Genomic DNA, 23903 nt, shown 5'->3' with positions numbered 1-23903 from the left:
CTGAATGTAGCAATGGAAGAGAATTATATGGTAGCAAACATTTTATGGGGAAACCACTTAAAGGCTCTGGCAAACGATTATAAATAAATGCTTGTTTATCATTAAGAAATAATGTACATATTATCGTTATGAGCTGGTCCCAGATAAATGTTATCTAAGCAAATTAGACAAACATATTAATTGTCAATTATAAACTAATGCCAATGTCTCTTGAAAGAGGTTCGATAAGCTTATATTTACATTCCACACAGTCGGCTGATCAGTCTTCCACTGGTGATGCGGATTGCATGCAGTGGGAAAGCCACAGAGCCATGCTCCAATAGTCGTTGGCACACTGTGCTGGAAAATGCTGAACTCCTATCAGGCCAGAAAGGTCCTTAGAGTCTGGACCATGCAGTTGGGTCAGATGAAGAAGTCGTCACAAGATCCTTTGCAGGCTGGGCTGTGTCACTGAGAAGCCATGTGGGTCAGGCAATATCTACCGAAGCGGGCATCCTTACAGTCTGGAACACAAGGGAAGGTTGTGCTCACAAATGCTTAACCTTAAACGTACGTTGCCTCTCTCCTTGTCATGTCAGAGATTCAGGACGGTTGTTTCTGTTAATGTCTTTTTCCACATCAAGGTAGAAACTCAGGTTAGAACAAGGTGGTACCGATCAGGGAGATACATTTATCCCTTTCTGATAAGGAGGAAATTGTAATTTGGCACCTTTCTATTACAGCAACGTGATTGGCTATTGATCCCAGAAGGCTATTAGCTACTGACCCCAGTGTAGTACTGACCCTAGTGTGAAACTCATAATTTACCCAGAGGTAGCATATATAGAAAAAAGCAGTGGGCCTAAAACAGAACCTTGTGGAACACCAAATTTAACCTTGGTATGCGTGGAGAAGTCGCCATTTACATCTACAAACTGATACCGATCAATCAAATAAGACCTGAGCCAGGAGAAGACCGTTCCCTTAATGCCAACAATGTTTTCTAATCTGTCAAGGAGAATAATATGATCTATAGTATCAAAAGCTGCACTAAGGTCAAGTAACACAAGCAAAGAGACACAACCCTGATCAGAGGCCAGTAGTAGGTCATTTACTACTTTAACTAACGCTGTCTCTGTGCTATGATGAGGTATAAACCCTGAGTGATACATTTCATAAATGTTGTTCCTATGTAGGTACGAGCATAGCTGCTGTGCTACAACCTTTTCTAAGATCTTGGAGGTGAAGGGGAGATTTGATATTGGTCTATATCTGGACAGTTGAGAGGGCTCAAGGTCAGGTTTTTTAATCAGGGGTTTGATAACTGCTATTTTAAATGATTTTGGTACATAGCCAGTGCTAAGGGAAGAATTGATTATATTTAGAAGTGGTTCAATTAAACTAGGAAAAATCTGTTTAAAGAAACATGTAGGTAAGGGATCTAGTATACAAGTTGATGATTTTGCTGCAGAGATTGATGAACTAGATCGGTCTCTCTAAGGGGAGTAAAACATTGTTGAGCTGATATTGCTATATTATCATCTACAAGGTTAGTTATAAAACTGTCTGGTTTTAATTTAATAACCTGAATTTCACATCTAATATTTTCAACTTTACCAATGAAAAAAATTCCTGAAATCATCACTACTTATATAGTAGTGATGATTTCAGGAATTTTTTTCATGATTGTGTGCCTGTTTCTGTGGTGGTTTTATTCCTAGTTAATTTTGCTACTGTGTTGAATCTAGGATTGTTTTTGTTTTCTTCTCTTAAGGTGGAGAGTTAGACTGATCTAGCAGCGCTAAGAGATTGTCTATAGTTCAGTAGGCCCTCCTTCCATGCGGTTTGAAATATTACCAATTTGGTTTGACACCATTTACGTTCTAATTGTCGAGTAGTCTGTTTTAAGGTACGCGTTTGATCGTTATACCAGGGTGCTAGCTTTTTCTCTCTAATTATTTTTCTTTTGAGTGGAGCCACTCTATCAAGCTTTGACTCTAAGCATTCAGTCACCTGATCGAGTTCTTTGGGATCAGACAATCCAAATCTAATTGATGTCTCTGAGAGTTTATCGATGAAACTCGGTGCAGTAGCTGACGTGAATGTACATTTTACGCAGTAGTGTGGCAAGGTGCAAATATTATGATCAATACGCAATTTAAACTAGGTGAGATTATGGTATGAGACAATTTCAGACTGCGGAAGTGTTACTATATTTTCTATATTTAATCCAGTTTAATCCTGTTAATATCAGGTCAAGAGTGTGACCACCATTATGAGTGGGTCCTATTACGTGCTGATTGACCCCTACTGAATCTAAAATGGACACAACCACTGTTCTCAGATGGTCTTCCAGGTTATCAAAATGAATATTAAAATCACCAACAATTAATGCTTTATCTAGGGAAACAACCAGGTTTGTAATAAAATCTGCAAATTCACTAAGGAATTCAGTAGGTCTATATTGCCCTGTGGGTCTATAAATAATGATTAGAGGAATTTACTTATTTTTTGTATCTACATATGTTCTATATATATGATCCAATATTTAATAGCTTCAGATCAAAGGTGCTGGATGTGCATTCAGTATGATCTAATTTTATGTTAGTCAGGTTACTAAAACAAGCTTTCTGAAATTGTCTATGTACTTGTTTAGCTCGGGGAACAGACACGATAGGATGGACTACAAATGCTTAATTATTATTTGAACATTGATTATGATAAATGTTGTCGATGTTGGAAGTTCACATAGTGTCACATGGTGTGTAGCATCTCGGAGATGTTGTCTGACAGGAGATCCGCTCCAAGGTTATTGGGGTGCAGGCCATCAGCACGGAACAACCTAGGAAGCTCCCAGAACAGATTCCAGTTATTAATAAAGAGCAGATTCTGTTCTTTACACCGTGATATTAACCACTCATTTAAGATGAAGAGTCTACTGAAACTTTCAAGACCCATCTGTTTGTGGGGAGAGTTCCAGGCACGATCTGCGTCATCCGCGATCTGCTTTGTATCGTCTCGATCAGGCAGTCGAAGTCCCTCTTCAGGATTTCATGCCGCAGCCTGATGTCGTTCATCCCCATGTGCAGCAATACGGCTCTGATGCGCTTGTCTTTCTTCAGGATTGTGGATACCTGTGCAGAGACATCAGATATGATGTTCAATTTGGTTTAAGCATGAATGCCAGAGTGGCTCTCTGATATGTAATATGTGTATTCCTCCTCAGGCTGGCGAGGGCAGTGGAGAGGGTTTGCCTGCTCAGCTCCTGGGCCCTGGGCCTTACCAGTTAGCATGGAGATGTAAAGTGAGCAGCAGCCAGCAAGCAGTTATACAGCATCTCCTACAAACAGCTCTGCCAACAGAAGAGCTTCTCCACTGGTGAGAACCTCATATATTCATGTGTGGCAGGCTTTGTGTGAAAGACTCATAGGCCTTCATGTGTGAGAAGCTCATAGCCTTTCTTTCTGCTTACTCTGCTTATGTCAGCATTAAACTAATAAGCTTTCACTACACTATGTGTCTGTGTGACGACTTCTTCTTCGAGCTCAAGTACTGAGTGGGTGACAGCAGCGTAGGTCCAAGAATTTAATTCTGAGGCCGGTATCAACAAAATCTTATCACTCCTAAATGAGGAGTTTTACACCAGAAAAATCAGCCAACTTTCCTAGTCTTTAGGCATACAAAGCAGAATTTAGGATCTGCTGCTCTAAAACAAGATGTAAAAAAGAAATATTTTGTCCATTATTGCCTAGTATTGATACGGAAGTGAAATTAGGGGATGATGTAGATGTGGAGAAAAACAAGACTACATTGTGAAAGGGTATTTGCAGAAGTTGTTTCATAAGAGGTAGTACCTGACTGTTAACTTTATATAAACAGCCCACACAGTACAGCTGTCAAAGACCAGCATGACACCCAGTCTGATTTCCTTAGGGTAAGTGCTTCCTATTACTATTTTTACTGAAATAAATATATAAGCATATCTACAAGGGATTTTAGTCAGAATTGGTTTCCTTATTTACTTTCACTTTAAACAAAAAAAAAGTTTTATTACAGTTTTCCGACAACTGCTAGTTAATAAAATTATATTTCCAGTTAACATTCCTCAGTTCACACTGGATTGAAGTTTATCTTTTTGATTGACAGTGTGACAGAATATGAGCAGTTGGTTAAGAATTGTGTCAGATTTATTTGTTAGACAATTTCCTCCTGGCACAATTACATAGTATCCATTAAGTCAAAAATGAGCAAGGATGGTTACTTTTTTAAATATTATTAAAACATTTTTAATAATAATTTATTATTGAATTTTTACTTAGGGATGAATAAAGTTTATCTTAATAGATGGCGGACTTTTAAACAGCAGTCACGTAACGTATGAACCACTTGGGGGCGTGCTCTTGTAGGAAAATAATTAACAGCGGGGTGGTGTGATACAGACTGATGTGAAGCTGGGTTGATGTTGATGTTGTTTTATTTATTTAGAATTTTATTAAAGAATGACATTCCATTATAACAGCTGTAAACAATTGTTATATCACCAGCCTCTCGTTTTTTTCCTGTCTCTAAAATGTAACAAGACAAAAATGAAGCTGGTTGCGTTATCGAGAACTTCCCAGAGTTAGAAAACATTCACTGACACTGGGGACTACTTCCTAAAACACTAAATAAAAGCCTCCTAACAGAAAATGTCACCATTTCAACAATTACTCACAATTTTAATCCGTTTATGTGGAGTGTCATCATACAAGTACCTGTGTTTTTATAGAAATGATCAAGTATTAGAAAGATAAAGTATTTCTTAATCCATTTATTATTTATTATTCAGTTTAGATTATGTGGCGCATCTGCAATACAAGTCCCTATAGAAACTATAATGTATTAGCATGAACGCATTAAAATAAAACCTGTGATTTGAATTACAGCCAGAACTACAGTTAAAGATGCTGTTATAGAAAATTAATCAACACCTTCTAAATAATCAGTATCTGAATAATCAGCACCTGGAACATAAAGCATATAAAGTATCTGGGATGTGGCAAATTTAACTCCTTTTGAAGGTTTTGATGTTTATGTTAAACTGTGCTTTATGTTTACTAAAAGTAGATTTTGTGAAATCAGTTAAAGATCCTCAATCAGTAACTGAGATGGAAACTTGTGACTGAATTAAAAACTAATTGTAATGATAAGTGTAATGATAAAATAATAATAAGTTGCAGAAGACCAAGCCCTAATTGTACCTAACTCCTGCTGTAATAAGTACATGAAGCTAAAGCAGTATTCTTGTTTCCACAGGGGGAAAGTGGGATGAGCTTTTACAATTTTATCATGGACACGACCGATTTCATGCTTGATTATGTATCTACGGACTATGCAAACTACACGGATGATAACCAAACGTGCATGGATATGTCTCACAATGTACATGAATTTTGCTCTGGAGAGATTCTGTGCATGTTGCTGCTGGTTGTGAATGTGATCATCATTGTACTGGGGGTTGTGGGAAATGGTGTGGTGATCTGGATTGCAGGTTTAAAGATGAAGAAAACGGTCAACACCACCTGGTACCTCAGCCTGGCCATTTCTGACTTCATATTCTGTGCCACATTGCCCTTCAACACCTTTTACATAGCCACATCTGACTGGATCTTTGGACTTTTCATGTGCAGGTTCACCTCCTTCGTGATGTTCCTCAACATGTTCAGCAGCATCTTTCTTCTCATCATCATCAGTGTGGATCGCTGCATGACTGTCATGTTCCCTGTTTGGGCACAGAACCAGCGTACCATAAGGAAGGCTTCATTGATAGTCCTTCTTGCATGGGTTTTATCAGTGTCCTTGAGTATCCCGTCCACTATTTTCCGTGACATTCAGCACCACCTAGGCAGAACCCGGTGCCACAATAATTACTTTAGCCAGCACAGCCACAAATCTATAGCCATCTGCCGGTTTATTTTTGGGTTCCTTATACCTTTCCTGGTCATAATTGTCTGCTACTCAGTCATTATATTCAAGTTGAGAAGCAACCAGATGGCAAAGTCCACAAAGCCGTTCAAAATCATGACTGCACTCATCGGGACTTTCTTCATCTGCTGGCTGCCGTACCACACATTTGTGCTGGTTGAACTGAACCAGAGCCTCCCCAATGACATCATAGCCTTTGGGCTTAAGATCGGAACCGCAGTTGCTTCAGCTAACAGCTTCATCAACCCAATTCTCTATGTCTTCATGGGCAATAATTTCAGGCAGAAGTTTAGGAACTCCATCCTGTCTAAGATCGAGAATGCAATAGGAGAAGAAAGGCCAAGTTCATGTACGAGGTCGAAGAGGCCAAGCCAAGTTCTTGTCTGAGGTCGAAAAAATGGCCTCTCAAGTCAAATTCCTGTCCGAGGTCGAAGAGACATCCTCTCAAGCCAAGATCCTGTCCGAGGTCAAAAAAGAGCCTCTCAAGTCAAGTTTCTGTCCGAGGTCGAAGAGACGGCTTCCCAGGTCAAGTTTCTGAATCCGATGTCACGGCCAACCAAGTTATGCTCACGCCAGAGTCTGTTGACACGACCAACCAAATTATGCTCACGCCAGAGTCCGTTGACACGACCAACCAAATTATGCTCACGCCAGAGTCTGTTGACGCGACCGATCAAGTTCTCCTCATGCCTGAAGTCGACATCATGACCAACCAAGTTATGCTCACGCCAGGGTCTGTTGATATGACCAACCAAGATCTCCTTATGCCTGAAACTGACGTCACAACCAACCAAGCTATGCTCACACCAGAGTGTGTTGACATGACCAAACAAAATCTCTTCATGCCTGAAACCAACATCACAACCAACCAGGTTCTGCTCACACCTGAAGCCGATGTCAGGACCAACTAGGTTCTGCTCACGCCTGAAGCCGATGCCAGGACCAATCAGGTTCTGCTCATGCCTGAAGCTGATGTCACGACCAACCAGTTCTGCTCACGCCTGAAGCCGACGTCATGAACAACCAAAGTCTGCTCACGCCCAAGTCTGCTGACACAGCCAACCAAGTTCAGCCTGCAGAGTCGATGGAGGATGACGCTCCGCTTTCCTGCTCCGCTGAGGACGCCGCTCAGTCTCCCGGTTCAGCTGAAAACATTTTGCTCAGAGGGCCAGGACTGCCAGGGGAGGGTTCTGTCATATCACATCAAACCAATGACTACAATTCCCATCCTGCACTGCGGCCTACAAACATGGCCGTCATGGACCGCAATTCTCAGAACATGCCTTCATTCTAATCACGCACTCCTGCATCCAATTTACACGCACAATCACAACACACATATAACAAACTGTTCAAACACTTAGCCTTTGTGAAGTATTATGCTCAATTGCTTAATCTCTGTCATTATTCCAAGCCTTGTATTGTGTTTGCTTTTCTGGTTCTTGACTTTGTTTACTCTGTTGACCTCGATTCTCTGCCTTGCCTAGTTTAGCCTGTTTGCCTGATTGTTTGACCTTTGCCTGCCTATGTACATTGATTTCTGCCTGATCCTTTACCTCTTGTTGTTTGATTAAACTGCCTTACCTGCACTTGCTTCTGTCTCAACCTCCATTATGTGACAACATGATTATATGCATTCATAGAAATGGGTTAACAGGACAGATTGCATTTTCTCTTGCTCTCTCTCTCTCTCTCTGTGTGTGTATATGTATGTGTATATGTATATATATATATATATATGTATATATATATATATATATATATAGAGAGAGAGAGAGAGAGAGAGAGAGAGAGGGCTGCACAATTAATCGAATATCGATCGCGATTACGATTTTGACTGCCCATGATTAAATGAACATGATCGACTTCGATATTAACGTTTAAAGTTCGTCCTCCGCTCATAGAAAACTCCGCTGTTTTCTCCACTCAGATCAAGCGCTTCCTAACTACAGCCAATCACATAGCGCGGCGCAGGGATGACGTCATTTTGTAGTACCAAAAGCCCGAAACGGAGTTAGGATTTCAGCCCTCTAGCGGCTAGCTTCGCTTCGAGCTCCAGCGCTTGTGAGAGGGGAAATCATGACACTAGCATGATGCTAAATGGCAATACAGAGGTTGACGGGGACATTAAACGTCATCACGCACAACGGGAAAAAACTTTGCAGATAAACTCAGGGCTCTACAGTACGACAATTTCACTCGCATTTGCGACTGAAAAGTAGTTTGTGCGAATGTGAATAAATATTTATTCGCACCGGTGCGAGTGACCTGTTCGGAGTTGTAGAATACAATCGGAATAAAACCTACAGGAAGTCCAAAATGCATCTACACCGAGTTACTTTCACAATGCTTTTCATTTCCTCAGTCAACCGAACAAGTGTGTAAATACTGCAGAGAAGCCATTTTGATGAAGAGAGTAACTCTACATCATCGGTTTCTCTCAACTCTCCGAGCTCACAACCGCCATCTTTTATTGATCCCGCAAAAAACCCCGCAACTTCCACCTGCTCGTGTAGACACAGCGGCTTCACGCGGAGTAAATTAATAATAATGCTAACGCTACAAGGTGGGTTTAATTCAAACTTCTTTATTAAATAATCAAGAGTAGGAACTGTTCAGTCTGTACACATGCAGTACACTGCCGCTCTCCTTCACTAACTCTAATTCACTTCATTTAAACTCACGGTTGCCAGATATCACTAGAAAATTCAACATCAGTGTCCATGTTTTGATTTATCCCCCCCCAAAACACACTATTATCAGCAGACATGGACACTGTACTGGGAAACCCATCTAAAACTGATAAACAAACAAAAATAAAACTACTAAAATGTAAAGACAGAAAATGTGCTTAGTTATAAATAAATCATTTAATATAAAAAATAGATATTATAATAACTTCATAAAATATAAATAAAATGAGAAATGAAATAATGTTTAATTACTATGAGTTGCATTTAATATCAATCTGACATTTTAAGCTTAGTTCACTATTTCCTTAGAAAGCTATTAGCCTTTTTCCTAATATGGATCATTTTTGTGTTAGCCTACTTTTAATTAGGACTCTCTATTGTTTTTAAGATATTTAAAAATAAATATTTTATGCTTGTTTATTTATCAATTAACCAACAGTATTTCTCATTGCTATTATTTTAACTCAATTAACAGTGACCACGAGCAGAGAGCTTACATTTAACTGTTTATGACCTCCGGATTAAAACTTAAACAAAAAAAGATTGGTATCTGGATTGTATCGGCTGTAATAAGCCTGATCGGTACATCCCTAATGAGCACCATTAAACTAAAGCGCTTTGCATCTGTCGGGTAAATGAACTCACCCAATCACATCCTATATGAGATTATTCAGATATATACACAATATACACAGAGCGGTTCGAGAACTGACTCCAGCCCAGAACCATGACAGTGGAAAATGTCTAATAGTGTAGCTTTAAATGTATTTAAGAGCCGCAGACACTGAACATTGATGTTTATTGTATTTGTTTACAAGGCAAACAGGTTAACGGTTGTTTTTTGCATACAGTCTGTAAAATTAACTGAAAATATTACATTTAGTTTATCAGAAGGTAAATTAATGCGTCATGGCTCACACTATGTTCCTAAATTCTGTCATAGTTGACCAGCTCAAGTTTTCTCATGCCTACTTGTGTGTTATATTGTGGCATGAGAAAACTTATTAAATGTTTAAGTGCAATAAAAATATGTTGTCACTAAAATCAATTAATAATCGTGATAAATAATCGAGATTTCAATATTGCTCAAAATAATCGAGATTATCATTTTGGCCATAATCGTGCAGCCCTTATATATATATATATATATATATATATATATATATATATATATATATATGTATATGTATGTATATATATAAAATGACATTTGACACAAATTAAGGAAAAGCATAAGCCAGAAATTTAATAACTTTGCCAGCACGGTATCTCAGTGTGAATATTTAACTACTGATGGCTTGTTAATTACTTGTTAAGTTGGGGGGAAAAGATAAGCCTGCAGGGAAAGCTGTTTAGATTAAGCTGCCTGCATCCTCCATTATTATATGTAAGGGAAGTTTAGCTATTTAGGTTAGGTTACCTGTATTAGTGTATTTATTAAATATGCATCAGATATTACCTCCATGGCAGCCGGCAGTAATATGCTAAATATAGTGAAACTTTATATTAAGAACATAGGAACAAGATCGGCAGTTCAAGAAAGCAAATAAGCCATGTATCTTTAAAACAGACGACACAGACATACGCTGTTCTTAGAGCTCGACCCGAACGACCCATCAACAATTAATTTAATTTTCGCTTCCTTTAGAAGAACTTTATTGCCATACTTTACGTTTAAGTTACTCTAGTTGGGGAATTCCCTCATTACATCATTTGTGTACAAGGGATTCTTCCAAGGGGGGATTCATCAGACCAGTCGGAATGATGAATGGAGTGGAGTCTCAAAGGCGGGGTGCTTAATGAGCTTGGCCGCCTTTCTTCTGGTCCTTTCACTACTAGAGTCAGGAAGCTTTCCAGGAACTTGCTCATGCAGATGTTGATTGCAGAGAACTTCCACAGATTTTACTTGAAGAGAACTCCTGGAAGATGTTGGTTGAATATTGTTGATTGTTGGTATTATTCCTGCAGTATTCTCTTAGTCCTCTAGAATATATGAGGTGTCCTTTGCACTCTGTGTAAACATTGTGAGAAGGACAGGGTGAACTGGGTGAGAGAACAAAGGGCCTCACCTGTGTTGATTGTCCTTAGGGGCCTGTCTGGGTGAGTCAACCCCTTTTTCCCAAATTTATCAGCTGAGGGTCAGGGCTTTCATCCTGTAGGCCAGCCATCAGATCTCAGCCAGTGGTCTAGATCAATGAGTTTAAGAAAGGTTTCCTAATCTGTGAGGGTTTCTAGATTGTTCGCAGTATAGTGAGAACCCCGCAGTCAGCCACGAGCTGTAATTAACTTGGTGCCTCAAAGTCAAAGGTGGCTCATGATTCAAACTTTATGTGATGGGTGATTTTTTGCTGCTTATGCATTGAGGTCCTACAGCCCATAAAGGAAATTTGGTGGAAAAATATCTTAATTTAAATGGAGAGTAAAATTGATGAAAGGTGTTACACAAGCCTGTAAGGGGGATAGAGAGAAAACACTTTGCCAAAATGGACATAAGAGGATTTCAACTTGTGAGCCTTCCAAACAGGAGGACTTTAACAAGTAAGTGCTTTTTTGAATCGTTTCATTTCATCACCTGTCATGTAATGATTTTTGTAAAGCCAGTACTAGATGTTGATAGATACTAAATAAATTGTGATGCACCACAATATCATAAATGAATTGTGATTAAAGCAGTGCAAGAGAAAGAGTAAATCCGTTCAAAACACCGAAAAGTTCAGTGTCAATCTCTCTTGAGTAGGGACAGAAGACTACAGATTGATTCCCAGTACTAAATACTGATGAGCACCGAGTACTCTTCATACACTTTTATAAATTTTACCTGACTGCGTCAGAGGGGGACAATGTCTTCAGTTGATGCAATTCAAATAAAATGCAGCAATTACAACTAAGATTCAAACAAGGAAAAAAACATGCGATACAGCTAACACAAAAGTACAAAAGGGATTTCTGAACCCGGAAAACAAGTGGGTATACCAAGGGTATACGCTAATATTGATCCTTTGAAGTCATTATATGCAAAATGTATACATGTGTATGGCCCCAAATACACCACTGCTGTACACAGTATACAGTATCATGTTGCAATGTTGTCTTTCTTGACATGAATTGGAGAAATTAAGCCAGTATTTTGTTTTTTCACAGGAGGAACTCACCGTACATATTGCTGCACAGCTGTTTGTTTGTGTGTGTGTGTGTGTGTGTGTGTGTGTGTGTGTGTGTGTGAGAGAGAGAGAGAGAGAGATAGAGAGTTAGAGTATGTAGAGATATGTTGGTTAGCTGAACTGACTGATTAGTACTGCATTAAAACAACCAAAAACATTCTTCCTATGTGACCCCAGCACTGCAACCACAGTGACCCACTGTTTTAAGTAAGGGTGCGGAAGCATAAAATGTGTGGTTAACAACTCACTTTTCTTTTCTCAGAACTGCGTCGTCCCTCAAAGGAGAACTGAAAGACAGAAATTGTCCAAAACGTTGGACCTGCACCATTAAAAGGAAAACTCTTAGCTCTGAAAAACTTTACTGAAGAAGGCATTTGAAAGGTGAGTCATTGCTCATGATAAAATAAACCCAAGATTTGAATGAAAGCCTGAGTGCAATGGTATATGGTGCAGTTGAGAAGCTAGAAGATACGCTTGATGTTATCAGTACGTTCGTTATTTCAGTAGCTGCTGCTCTGTTCTTTTTCATTTTCTCTCTGCACAGCTGAATTCAATTTTAATAATTTGCTTGTGAAATGTATTCATGTCTGGTGAGAGTCTTAAACCACCTAATGTAAGATATAACACTGCATATGTATTTAAGCATTTCATATATGAAGAGACAGAAAGAAAGAAACTAAATCAGGTGTTCTCAAACTTTTTGCACATATATGCAAAAACTTTGAGAACACCTGATTATATGGTAGGTGACTTCTGGCTATGCAGCTATCACAAAACAAACACAGTTGTGGATCATCCATGAAACGACACACAGTATTAAAGATCAAGGGTATGTAAACTTTTGAATGGGGTAATTTTTATAAACTCAGCTATTGTCTTGTGGACTATATGTAAACATCTGTTATGTGAAATAGTTTATTCAGGACAGGACTAAATAAAAAACAACATGGGATTTTTATGATCTCTTATTTTTTTAACAGTATTGAGGTTTGGCAGATTCTGCAAGGGGTATGCAAACTTTTGGGCACAACTGTGTGTGTGTATGTATATATAAGGACAATACATATATAATTCACACAAAAAATAAATATAAAATTCACAATACAAAACATTTTTCAACAAAACACAGAATTCATGACCCAATATGTTTTCCTCATTTTGCTAACAAAACTCATATTTTATTTTCAGCTATTCTCTCTCCATTTTACAGATTCAAACATCATCATGGATTCAGTCTTACATTCTACTACAGCTAAAGCAGATGACTACCCTGAATATAATGACAATGATAATATAATGGACAGTTCATCTGCAGCATTAGTGCCCTCAACAGTGGCTCCAGCACACTGCACTGACGTGATCTGTGTTTTACTGGCAATAGCCAATGTGATTATTATGGCTCTTGGTATTGCTGGCAATAGTTTGGTGATCTGGATCGCAGGGTTTAAGATAAAGAAAACAGTCAACACTGTCTGGTACCTCAGCCTCGCTGTGTCTGACTTCCTCTTCTGTGCCTTCCTGCCCTTCTCCATTGCCTATATTGTTAAACGTGAATGGGACTTTGGACTCTTCATGTGCAAGTTTACGTCTTTTGTCTTGTTCCTCAACATGTTCAGCAGCATCTTCCTCCTCCTCATCATTAGTGTGGATCGCTGTGTTGTGGTTATGTGTCCTGTATGGGCACAAAACAAGCGCACCATACGCAGGGCCTTGGTGATGGTTGCACTAGCCTGGATTATCTCAGCATTGCTTAGCTTGCCACCGGCCATTTTCCGAGATATAACAATATACAACTCAAAACATGTCTGTTACTACAACTATTCGCACGATGAAGAACATATTGCTGTAGTGGTATGCCGATTCATTTTTGGATTTGTGATCCCCTTACTGATCATCATCATCTGTTATGTCCTCATCACCCTAAAGCTGAAAAATAACCAGACGGCGAAGTCCAATAAGCCATTTAAGATCATGACAGCACTGATAGCTGCTTTCTTCATTTGCTGGATGCCTTATCACATTTTTAACTTATTGGAACTAAACCTAAAATATGCCTATATCCTCCCTATCGGGCAAAAATTTGGAAGCACTCTTGCCAGCGCCAACAGTTTTATGAACCCGTTGCTTTATGCGTTCATGGGAAAGGACTTTAAGAGTAAATGTTATGCACTTCTGTCTAAGATTGAGAGCACATTCGAGGAGGAAGCCCGGAGTACACTACGAGGGACGTCTATTACTAACTCAGGAGACGGCAAACTTTCAAGTACAGTCTAAAGTTATCAGGCCTTTAAAGAATTCCATATGAACAAAAAGAGGAATTAATTTCTGCTTCTTAACAGCCAGCTTAATAACAGTGAACTAAAGAAATACAAATAAACAGCACGTTGTATAATTCTGAATAATAATCTCAATGCAAAATAATCCTTGTTTTAAGAGAATGTATGTGGAAAGAAACATTTACACAGAAGATTTACATTTTCTTCAGATTGAAAGCATGTACTGAGCTCAACTTCCTGTCGTCATATATTATTACACCCCATCACGTCATGTTTAATTTATTATTAAAAACCCTAACTTTGAAAGATGAGAGAAGTTAGGTTTTTTAAAAATAAACTAAACATGACGTGATGGGGTGTAATAATATAAGTGACAACAGGAAGTTGTTTCACAGACGTTCCACAGCATTAAAATGTAACTATAAATGGATGTGAAATGTACAGCATGTTGTTCTTTAAATAAACTAAAGAAATACAAATAAATAGCGCTCTGTATAATATTGAATAATCCTCGCTTTAAGAGAATGTATGTGGAAAGAAACATTTACACAGAATTATTACATTTACTTCAGGTCATGAAAGGACGTATTGAGCTCTCATCCTTCAAAGTTAGTTTACTTTTTAAAATAAATTAAGTAAGGAGTAAAACATGACACGGTATAAAGAAAAGAAAAGAAAAAAAAAAGAGAGAATGGTTTGGGAACAACTGTTTATAGCTATAATAAGTGATGACAGGAACTTGGTTCACAGACTTTCCACAGCATTAAAATGTAAATATAGATGGATGTGAAATGTACGATATGTTGTTCTTTAAATAAATAAATTAAAAGAATTGTTAACAAATTGATCATGCTTTTATAGGACAATAATCAACTTCAGCGTGGTAACAGTAACTTTGCTTAACACAGGGCCACCCCATCGCTGATTATTTTCCAATAACGTCATCCCCCAAGAGTTTGACTCCTTACTTTATAATATTAAGTTTAGGTGTTTTGATGGTTTCATGTGTAAAAAAAGTGCTTAGGAAATTCTCACTCTGAAAATGTTGCCTTTAAATGTATGCAAGAGCATTTATTGTCACCTTTTACATCACTCTTTATACTTATTCTCAGATTATTATACTTATTCTCCTTTTATTTGATATTCACTCTGCACCTTATGTTAATACAATTTGTGCATTAATACCTAATAAATGTGATTGCATTATTTTTCTCCTTTTTAATTTTAATTAATTCTGTCATTTTTATTATTATGATGTAATCTTTTAAAAACATTTTTTACAAATTATTCTTATTTTCATGTTACAATCTTATATATTAGTTTGCGATGTTTAGGGTTAGTACTTATGAAATGAATAATATATATTCTGTATCTCATGTTTGATTTTGTACCTTTAATTCTACATTAAAACATTCCTGTTTCACTGCATGCGGTATTTTGAGTACAGTACATAGTTTTGCACTTATGGGATTTTTTTTTTGCTGGTATAATTTTGGTGTGGTGCTAATTTGGTTGAGCATAGGTCAGTTTTCTTCCTGTTTGACAGCACTCAGGTTAATGGATTAGTTTATAGTTCTGTACGCAAATTACAGTTACATACAGTTTAATCATAGTTTCACTTTTTTTTGCATTATTCCTATATTTCAAAGCAAACTGCAGTAGCCTATTAATTATGTTTGGCATGAAATTGGAGTAGACATCACGGATAACTCACCTTTCACCAGATATAATTGAATTTGAAATACAACAAATACAGAGGAACACTTCCTCTTGGAAGTGGAAGCAAAACTTGGTTTACAACCAGGTGTGTGATTTTAAGCGGGGATTAAATGTAGGCCTTATGTAGGCCATCTGACATTTTCACCTTTACACAGGTGACCAAATTCTGAATAAAATGTTCAGTTTCTCTTTATTTTCTTATTGTGAGTCAATATGAATGCAAGAAACAAAAGGGGATATTTGCAGCATAGAAAAATTAATAATAACTTCACATAAAATTGTTACGAAACGTGAGTAGAGGCAGAAGCAAGCGCAGATCAACGTCTTTATTTTTAAACAGAAGTCAAGACACATAAAACGCGCTCTATACTGGACAAGATAATCGAGGTTAAACATGAAACTAAAGTCGAGGCATAGAACGAGAGCAGGACACGAAGACACGACCGCTTGGCATACTTAGACGTATTCACCTAAACATTCATTCAGTTACTAAAGTAATACTGTGTGAAGTACAAAGCAAAAACGAGGACTTTAAATACCAAACATAATCAAGCTAGAACACAGACAGCTGGGATCAATAACGACACACCCTCGAACATCAACCAATGCTTAGACAGGAAGAGAACCAAAACCAAAACATAGGCAGTTGTCCATAGGCAACAGTTCAATCTCGTGCACGCACGCTCTCTGCAGCTGCTCGTGCATGTCGACGCCGCAGCACCATCTGCCGGCGAGGGCGTGACAAAAATAAACATTTCGAGTATGACATTTGGAAAAACAAACAAACAAAAAAAAAAACTAGCATGTTTTTTCACCTTTAACAGGAAAAAAAATATCACACAATAAATTATATGAATATATAATATTTATATATTTATAAAATATAAACACACACATATACATATCCATGCTGGACTACTTTTACAGGCCAAGGTGTCAAATGCAATATTCAAAGAGCCAAAATGGCTGAAGGCGTACATCTGAAATAATGTACTGGCCCTTCATGGTTAACACTGCACTCCTGTGCTAAAGGACTGAAGGGAAAAACAGTGAGGAAAGCCCAAAACACAGGGCATTATACCAACACACAGCACATACACTTCAGTATTCTGGGATTTTAAATGAAATTTGCAGGACATTGGGTTGTATGAAAGTATATGAGTACCATTCTAGAAAGCTCCAATAAGCCATGTTGTCTGAGAAGGTGCACAGAAATTCAGCAGACTGTGTAGCAGAGATCTAGCAGAAAATGGCCAAAATCATATAAAGTGCTGCTCAGGAAAAGCACAACACAACTTTTCTTAAACATATAAAGCTGTAAAGCTCTGGAAACCACACCACAAGTTACTGCAACAGAGACAAACAACCAGTAGGCCTCAATTATCGATCTTTTAGTAAAGTTGTGTCTAAATGTTTTCATAGGCCAAACTGAACTAAAAAAAAAAATCCCACCATATTTACAAATGTTTCAGTAACAGTGAATTTCTTCATACTCATGTGCCACAAAAGGCAAAGTTCACAAAGCTTAAAATGATAAACAGTGAAAGGGTGCCTACTAAGCATGATGTGTCCTAAATATTCCAGTAATGCAACACAGTGTTGTGGATAAAAATGACATGAAATAAACATGAGGGAGACCTAGTATCCAGTAAAGGGGAGAAGAAGAAAAGACAGGCACCAAGACACACAGAAGCGGTGTGAGGCAGATATTGACTGATATTGAATATTGAATTGGATTCACACTTTAAAGATCTTAGATCTTTAAGAGTAATACACTATGGTTTATTAGTCAAAAAAGTCAAAAAAAGTATACGAGCTGAGGAGTGCTAAAACACACACACACACACACACACACACACACACACACTCTCGTACAGTCAAGGGCGGCCATGTAGACATAACACATGCACACACTCTCTCTCTCTCTCTCTCTCTCTCTCTCTCTCACACACACACACACATACTACTATAACTTTATAAGAATAATAAAAAGGAATATTAAGATATTATAAGGGTAATATCTTATAATAATAATATATATACTCTTTATAAAAAACAGAATAATAGGATATGTAGGACAGTAGAAGGGTAATATAATGATATTATGAAGTAGGAAGTACAGTAAACCGTTTTACTGTACTTCCTACCGTAAACCGTAACTATATATAAAATAGAGATATAGAGCAAATATGAAAATAAATTATAAACTAGAAATGCAGGCTCGCAAGGAAGGCCTTAATGTTAAGAGAGAACCAAGAGGAGCCATTTATAAAGGTGGCTGAGTCAAGCTAACCCCCCCCAACCCCCAACCCCCCCCCCCCCCCCCCCCCCCGCGAGATAATAGTAAGACCGAGGTCACTCTAGATTGTTTTGTCTCTCCAATTTTGATTTTACGGGGTATTCAAATCCCTTGGTTTCGATTCTCTGGGTTATTCAAATCCCTTGTTTTTGATTCACTGGGCTATTAGAATCCCTTGGTTTTGATTTTCTGGGTTATCAGAAATCCCTTGGTTTTGATTTTCTGGGTTATTAGAAATCCCTTGGTTTTGATTTTATGTGTAATTTGAGAACCCCTGGTTTTGATTCTAAGAGTAAGGTAGATGAGCTCTTTTTTAACCCTATTGGTAGTGATATCATAGTTTTCTTGAAACATATGGGTTATTTACTGTGTAAGTACAGTATAAATACTGGAGCTTAAGCTCAGGGTATCAGATCACTTCTGAGAATTCTCATCGGTGTGGATCTCGTGTGGTGGAACAGAACCAATAAAGCTGGACCCTTGCTTCTTCTCACTCACGGCTGGTGTCTTTTTTTCTATCTCCAACTGGGCTCAGAGGTAGATGTGAGTATTGGCTTCTATGTTGAATTTTAAGTGTTTTTGGGTAATAGGCTAAATTTGAGCCAACAACAGCCACTGCAGATACACACGAATGCTTCAATTTTACAGGGTGTCATTACTTTTGATCTAATTGAATGGCTTGTCTTATATTATTTTTTTCATTTATGGATTTGTCTTGCATTTCTTCCTTTCAGGTCATTAATATAAAGTGATTTTAATATGAAATATAAAATAAGTTTCACAAAATGTTCATTAAATCTGTGTGTAATTAAAATAAACACGATTTAAACCACACAGTGTCCTCTAAATATACATTTGCAGTAACTCATCAACAGTTATATGATTTCAATCCAATCAAACAAGGTTCACATTTGGGAGTCTTCTTACACGTACATTTACACAATCTCAGGAAAAATGAACTGGAATAACGCCTCTTGTACATGTTTCTGCAAATGGTTTACAAATAAATGAGTTCATATTCAGTTAAATGAGGCCTACATGTTCAATGAGGCCTACTTGTTAAAGAGGCCTGCAATGTCAAAGGCACACACTGTCATGGCAACAGTAAAATAATAAACAGCTTGATAACATAACAGTGTAATGTAAACACAAATCAGTGAGACGAGGGGAAAAATCTGAGGTTAATCATATAAGTCATGCAGGTGTTAATGAATCACTATTTGAATGCTACACACTACCCTGTATAGACTACTGAGGACTCAAGTCACTGTCAAGTACCAATATCCAATACCACTTATTCCCGTGGCCCTGAACAACTGCGTTCAGCTCAAATATTCACTAAGCTTGATTGAGGGGATGACTGGCAAATGGCTTTTAGCACCACCTCTGATGGGAGTAGGAACTTTCCTATCATAGAGGTTCGGGGACAAACCAAAGCTTCATCCTGTTGCCTTCTTCTCAAAGAAGCTATCCATTACTATGACGTTGGGAACAGAGAACCACTGGCCATGAAGCTGGTGCTAGAGGAATGGCTTCACTAGCTGGAGGAGGCCACACATCCTTTCAGCATATTCCCTGACCATAGCAACCATGATTATCTCAAGACAGCTAAGCATCTTAACCCTTGCCCAGCCCGCTATGCCCTGTTTTTTGCCGGGTTCAACTCCCCCCCCATCCTATTGGCCTGGCTCCAAGAACACTAAAGTTGATTCTCTGTCCTGTCTGTATGCAACTAGCCCAAGAGAAGGCAATGAGGAGCACATACTTACCCCGTCCTGCTTCATGGGAGCAGTCACTTGGGACATTGACTAGGAAATCACACTCACACAGCAAATTCCCCGGTCATGCCCTCCCAATAGGATGTTTGTGCATGTAATCCTGCAAGACAAGCTCATTACTTGGGCGCATACTGCTATTGCCACTGGCCATCCCAGTACTCACCAAATATGTCATCTGCTATGAAGCAAATACTGGTGGCCAAACATGTTAGCTGACATACATTGGTTCCTCTCGTCTTGCACCACTTGGCCAAGCCAAGGTCAAAGCCAAGGTCCTTTGAACCCTGCCAACCCTGCCAACATGAAAACTCATGTCTCTACCCATACCACTGCGGCCCGGGTCTCATATGGCAGTGAATTTCATAACTGACCTCCCAGAATCATGCAGCAAAACTTTCACCTTGGCTATCACTGACTGGTACTCAAAATCTCTGTGCCTCATCCCTTGGCCTGGGGGACACCTCAAACGTGTTTCGCTACTTTGGAATCCTGGAAAACATCGTCAGTGACAGAACCACTCAGTTTACATCACGAGTTTGGTCTAGCTTCATGGCAAATCTGGGTGTGATGTTGAGTCTAAACTCAGGGTGATACCCGCAGACCAACAGGAAGCTGGAGAGAGCCGACCAAGAAATCAGCCATTTCCTCAGAGCCTTCTGTGCCAAGAACCAGGAGAATTACCACACGACATGCTTGACCCCAGCCTTTGCCAAGAGTTTCACTCCAAACATCCAGAATGCCCAGGGCCTTGTCCTAGGGGGAGGCCTAGGAAGAACAGTGCTCCCGGATGCACTGTGGCCTACAAACGTTTCTGCCCTGGAATACACTTCCCAAAACACACATACTCTGTAACGTTCATGCTCACCAGACGTCCAATCATGCACACAATCATTCACTCAAACTCACACTCTTTCCTCATACAACAGCATGCTGCTTGAAGACCCTGGCTAATGTGTTATATATTACTTCACACAATTATGTCTTGAGACTTGTGAATAGCACTCATTTTTCTCTAAGTGAGATATTAATTTCAACAAATGCAGGAACAGCTGTCTGATTGATTATGTATGAGATACAGTACACATTACTGAGATAATCAGCCTGTTGGCACAGCAAAATAAACAGTGAGACCGTGATGGAAATTAAATATGCTTTATACCTTCAGGGAAAAGAAACTGCAGAAATTAGAAAAGAAAAAAGCTGCCATAACAGCAGCTATTAACCAAATGTGTGATTCCACCCTTTAGTGGTGTAATATTGTTGCATTTCAATGTGGCACCTCACTCTTGACATTTCACAACATCACTGAAAATAATAAAAAATGATTGAGAGGACACATTTTTTTCCTTCACAGAAAATTAGGATGCTGCAGCTTCCTGCTGAACGTGTGATTTATTCCAAATATTTCATGCAGTCAGTTTGTTCGGATAACGGGTTCAAGTGAATGATATGGAACTAAAATGTACAGGTCTTTTCATAACCTATAATGGAGGACTCATGGATTTTATTTTTATTTTAATGATTATATTTCAAGGTAAATTTTAATTATAATGGGCTAAACACTTGTAGTGGGGTGTGTGTCGTGGTTAAAACGCCACCCTTATTAACTACGTGGCCACTGGGCTCTCTCCCTACCACAGTATATAAATGGTCGTTAAGGCCTCTCAGAATGCATCATGGTCGAAAACCCACCCCTTCCTTTCGATGCTATGTACTACAGCGGTATGTGTTTTTAGCTTTGTTGCTTAGCTGTGTGATGCTAGCGTTGTCCATTTACCATGAGATTTACTTGTTTAGTGTGACGCTGGGCTACCGAGACTGTGTGCAGGTGTGATGTGCTGCCCAATCTCAGTGCGGTGTGCCGTCAAGGCTCCCAACTGTGTAGCATGGTAGCTTAACGTAGCTCCGGTCGGAGCTCCAGCTGTTGTTGTCACAACTATTAAAGACGCTATCATGACTCTCGTATGTACCATTGTGAGTATCATGTCATCGGATCACGGTAGGTAAATCGTTTAGTTCTGTCATTTGAGCTAAACTATTTTGCATGCTTTCCAAATTGAGGTTGTAACACCTGTTTGTTCTTAGGGTCCTCGATTTTGCATGCATTAAGGCGGGCTGAGTGAGATGTGGTCATAACGGTATAGCGCCCCCCCCTCACTCACGGAGCCACGTTGCTGTTTGGTTTTGTTGTTTGGTTCTGTTGCTTGGTTGTTTTGATTTGCCTTTATTGTTTTGTTTTGTTATTTTGCTTCGTGTTGGGTACTGTCACTGAGATCGGTTTTCTGTCATCCAACTGTGTTGTAACAGTCTTTATCAGTTATGCTGATACTGCTATGTGGTAGTAGTGGCTTTGGTAAACTTTCTACTTGTAATCAGTTTGAGTGTGGGTTATCTGTGTTTTTGTGACCATAAGCTTGTCTTTGTTTTGTTTTATTCTTTTGTTTATCTGTTTTGTATATATTGTAATTGATTTCGTGTTTTGTTTTCTCCTTGTAGGAGCTGAATGCTTCCTGAGGCTGGGGGGGGGGGGTTCTTTGTTGCACCTTTAGGCTTTATTTAATTAAGGGTCATTATTGCTGTGTTTATTAGCAGTGAATTTGGTGGGTATGATTCTGAGTAGTGGGGTGCTTTTCCCTTTTTTTTATAACTGGTGCTGTCGTACTAGCCTGCCCTTCATGCAGGAAGCCTCAGTCCTCCTATGATTGTTAACTTTCACTTGTGACTGTTTTATTTGACCAATGCCTGACTGCTTTGGATGTTTCTTTTAAAATAATTCTTGGCCAGTCTTTTAAACTTTAAAATAAATGTATTTTTATATGGAAACCCATGCCTCTTGCCTGTTCTAAGTGGAACGTACATGCGTGTCCTTATCTGGGTTATTTTCCCCGTTTTTCTCGGGGTGGCGTAGTTGGTATATTAACGAAACAAACGAGCTGCATAGCTACACGTAGTGTAGTTGTAGAGCAAAACAAGCCACATTGCTACAAGTGGCGTAGTTGGCAGGATCTCCGTAGTATACAAACGAAAGGAACAAAGCGAGCCACATTGCTACACAGTGTTGAATAGCTATTTATCTGAAACATGCACAGAGGCTGTTGTGAAAGACTTTACTTTACATACATATTAGAAATGTAATATCTGTGGGGCACAAATGGAACCCCAATCGTGGAATCACCAAGATTTTTGTGTCTGTGTATTATAATCAAGTTATTATGCAACTAACAATTCAAAGCTTTTGATAAATACAGCGCTTATGATAAATAAAGGTATTCAGAAATGGTGGGAAATAAAGTTAATTTACCATACACTTACAGTTATATTGCGTATCAAAACATAATGCTGAAGACCTCATTCCTGACCCCATCAACAAGCATATGAAAATAACATTTTGGCATATATGTGTGAAGTAAAATATCTTGAAAATTGCACAAACTGCAAATATTTCATGACATATTAAATAAAAGAAAAAAAAGGCTGCAGTTTTTATGAATTTACAATTAATAATGTATTTTCAATTTGAATGATGCATCTTTCTACTGAACATGTGACTTGTGGAATATTTTATAGGGCTGGGTTCAGTGTTCAGGTAAGAGGTACAGTAAGGGTGTTACTTAGATTAGATGATTTGGATCAATACATCAGAAGGTTGTAAATTCAAATCCCAACACATACAAGTTGCCACTGCTGGGCCCTTGAGCAAGGCCCTTAAACCCTCGATGGCTCAGTTGTATTTAAAAAGAAAATGAGATAAATGTCACTCTGGATAAGAGCATCTGCCAAATAAAATGTAAGTAACTCAATTATTATCAAAAAATGACAAACCAGTGGTCTGTAATAAATAATTCATATTATTAGATGTGTAAACAGGCAAGGTGGTGTCCCCATAACTGATAGCTTTAACTTTAATAGTCTTTCTTTTTAATAATCTGTCATCACTCATGAATTAATAGTAGCCCTACCCTTTGAGAATAATTGGCGTGCTCTCTTATTTTCCCTCACATTAACAATGTCCCTTTTATAAGTAACCACTTAAT

General features: G+C 38.5%; 2 protein-coding genes across 5 annotated transcripts; both read left to right on the top strand.

The window, feature by feature from the left end:
• The first annotated feature begins 3741 nt into the window (after positions 1–3741).
• LOC128625721 (chemerin-like receptor 1) lies at positions 3742–7567 on the top strand. Its single transcript, XM_053654321.1, has 2 exons — positions 3742–3913; positions 5275–7567. The coding sequence occupies exon 2, from the start codon at positions 5287–5289 to the stop codon at positions 6328–6330; it is 1044 nt and encodes a 347-aa protein (XP_053510296.1). The 5' UTR covers positions 3742–3913; positions 5275–5286; the 3' UTR covers positions 6331–7567.
• A 3213-nt stretch (positions 7568–10780) lies between these two features.
• Positions 10781–14386, top strand: LOC128599274 (C3a anaphylatoxin chemotactic receptor-like). 4 transcript variants are annotated; one of them, XM_053610787.1, is made up of 3 exons: positions 10781–11174; positions 12060–12178; positions 13008–14386. In XM_053610787.1, the coding sequence occupies exon 3, from the start codon at positions 13022–13024 to the stop codon at positions 14069–14071; it is 1050 nt and encodes a 349-aa protein (XP_053466762.1). In that variant the 5' UTR covers positions 10781–11174; positions 12060–12178; positions 13008–13021; the 3' UTR covers positions 14072–14386. The 4 variants fall into 4 exon arrangements, with proteins under 4 accessions (XP_053466762.1, XP_053466759.1, XP_053466761.1 ...); XM_053610784.1 differs by having other exon boundaries at positions 12060–14386; XM_053610786.1 differs by lacking the exon at positions 10781–11174 and having other exon boundaries at positions 11462–12178.
• The last annotated feature ends 9517 nt before the right edge of the window (positions 14387–23903 follow it).

The sequence above is a fragment of the Ictalurus furcatus genome, chromosome 22 (assembly GCF_023375685.1).
Source record: "Ictalurus furcatus strain D&B chromosome 22, Billie_1.0, whole genome shotgun sequence".
NCBI lineage: Eukaryota > Metazoa > Chordata > Actinopteri > Siluriformes > Ictaluridae > Ictalurus > Ictalurus furcatus.
Note: the sequence above shows the minus strand (reverse complement) of the source record. Positions and strands in the feature narration are given on the sequence as shown.

What these genes read in the sequence shown, in the direction of transcription:
- LOC128625721 (XM_053654321.1), top strand. Translation starts at nt 5,287, where the DNA reads ATGAGCTTTTACAATTTTATCATGGACACGACCGATTTCATGCTTGAT.
- LOC128599274 (XM_053610784.1), top strand. Translation starts at nt 12,932, where the DNA reads ATGACCCAATATGTTTTCCTCATTTTGCTAACAAAACTCATATTTTAT.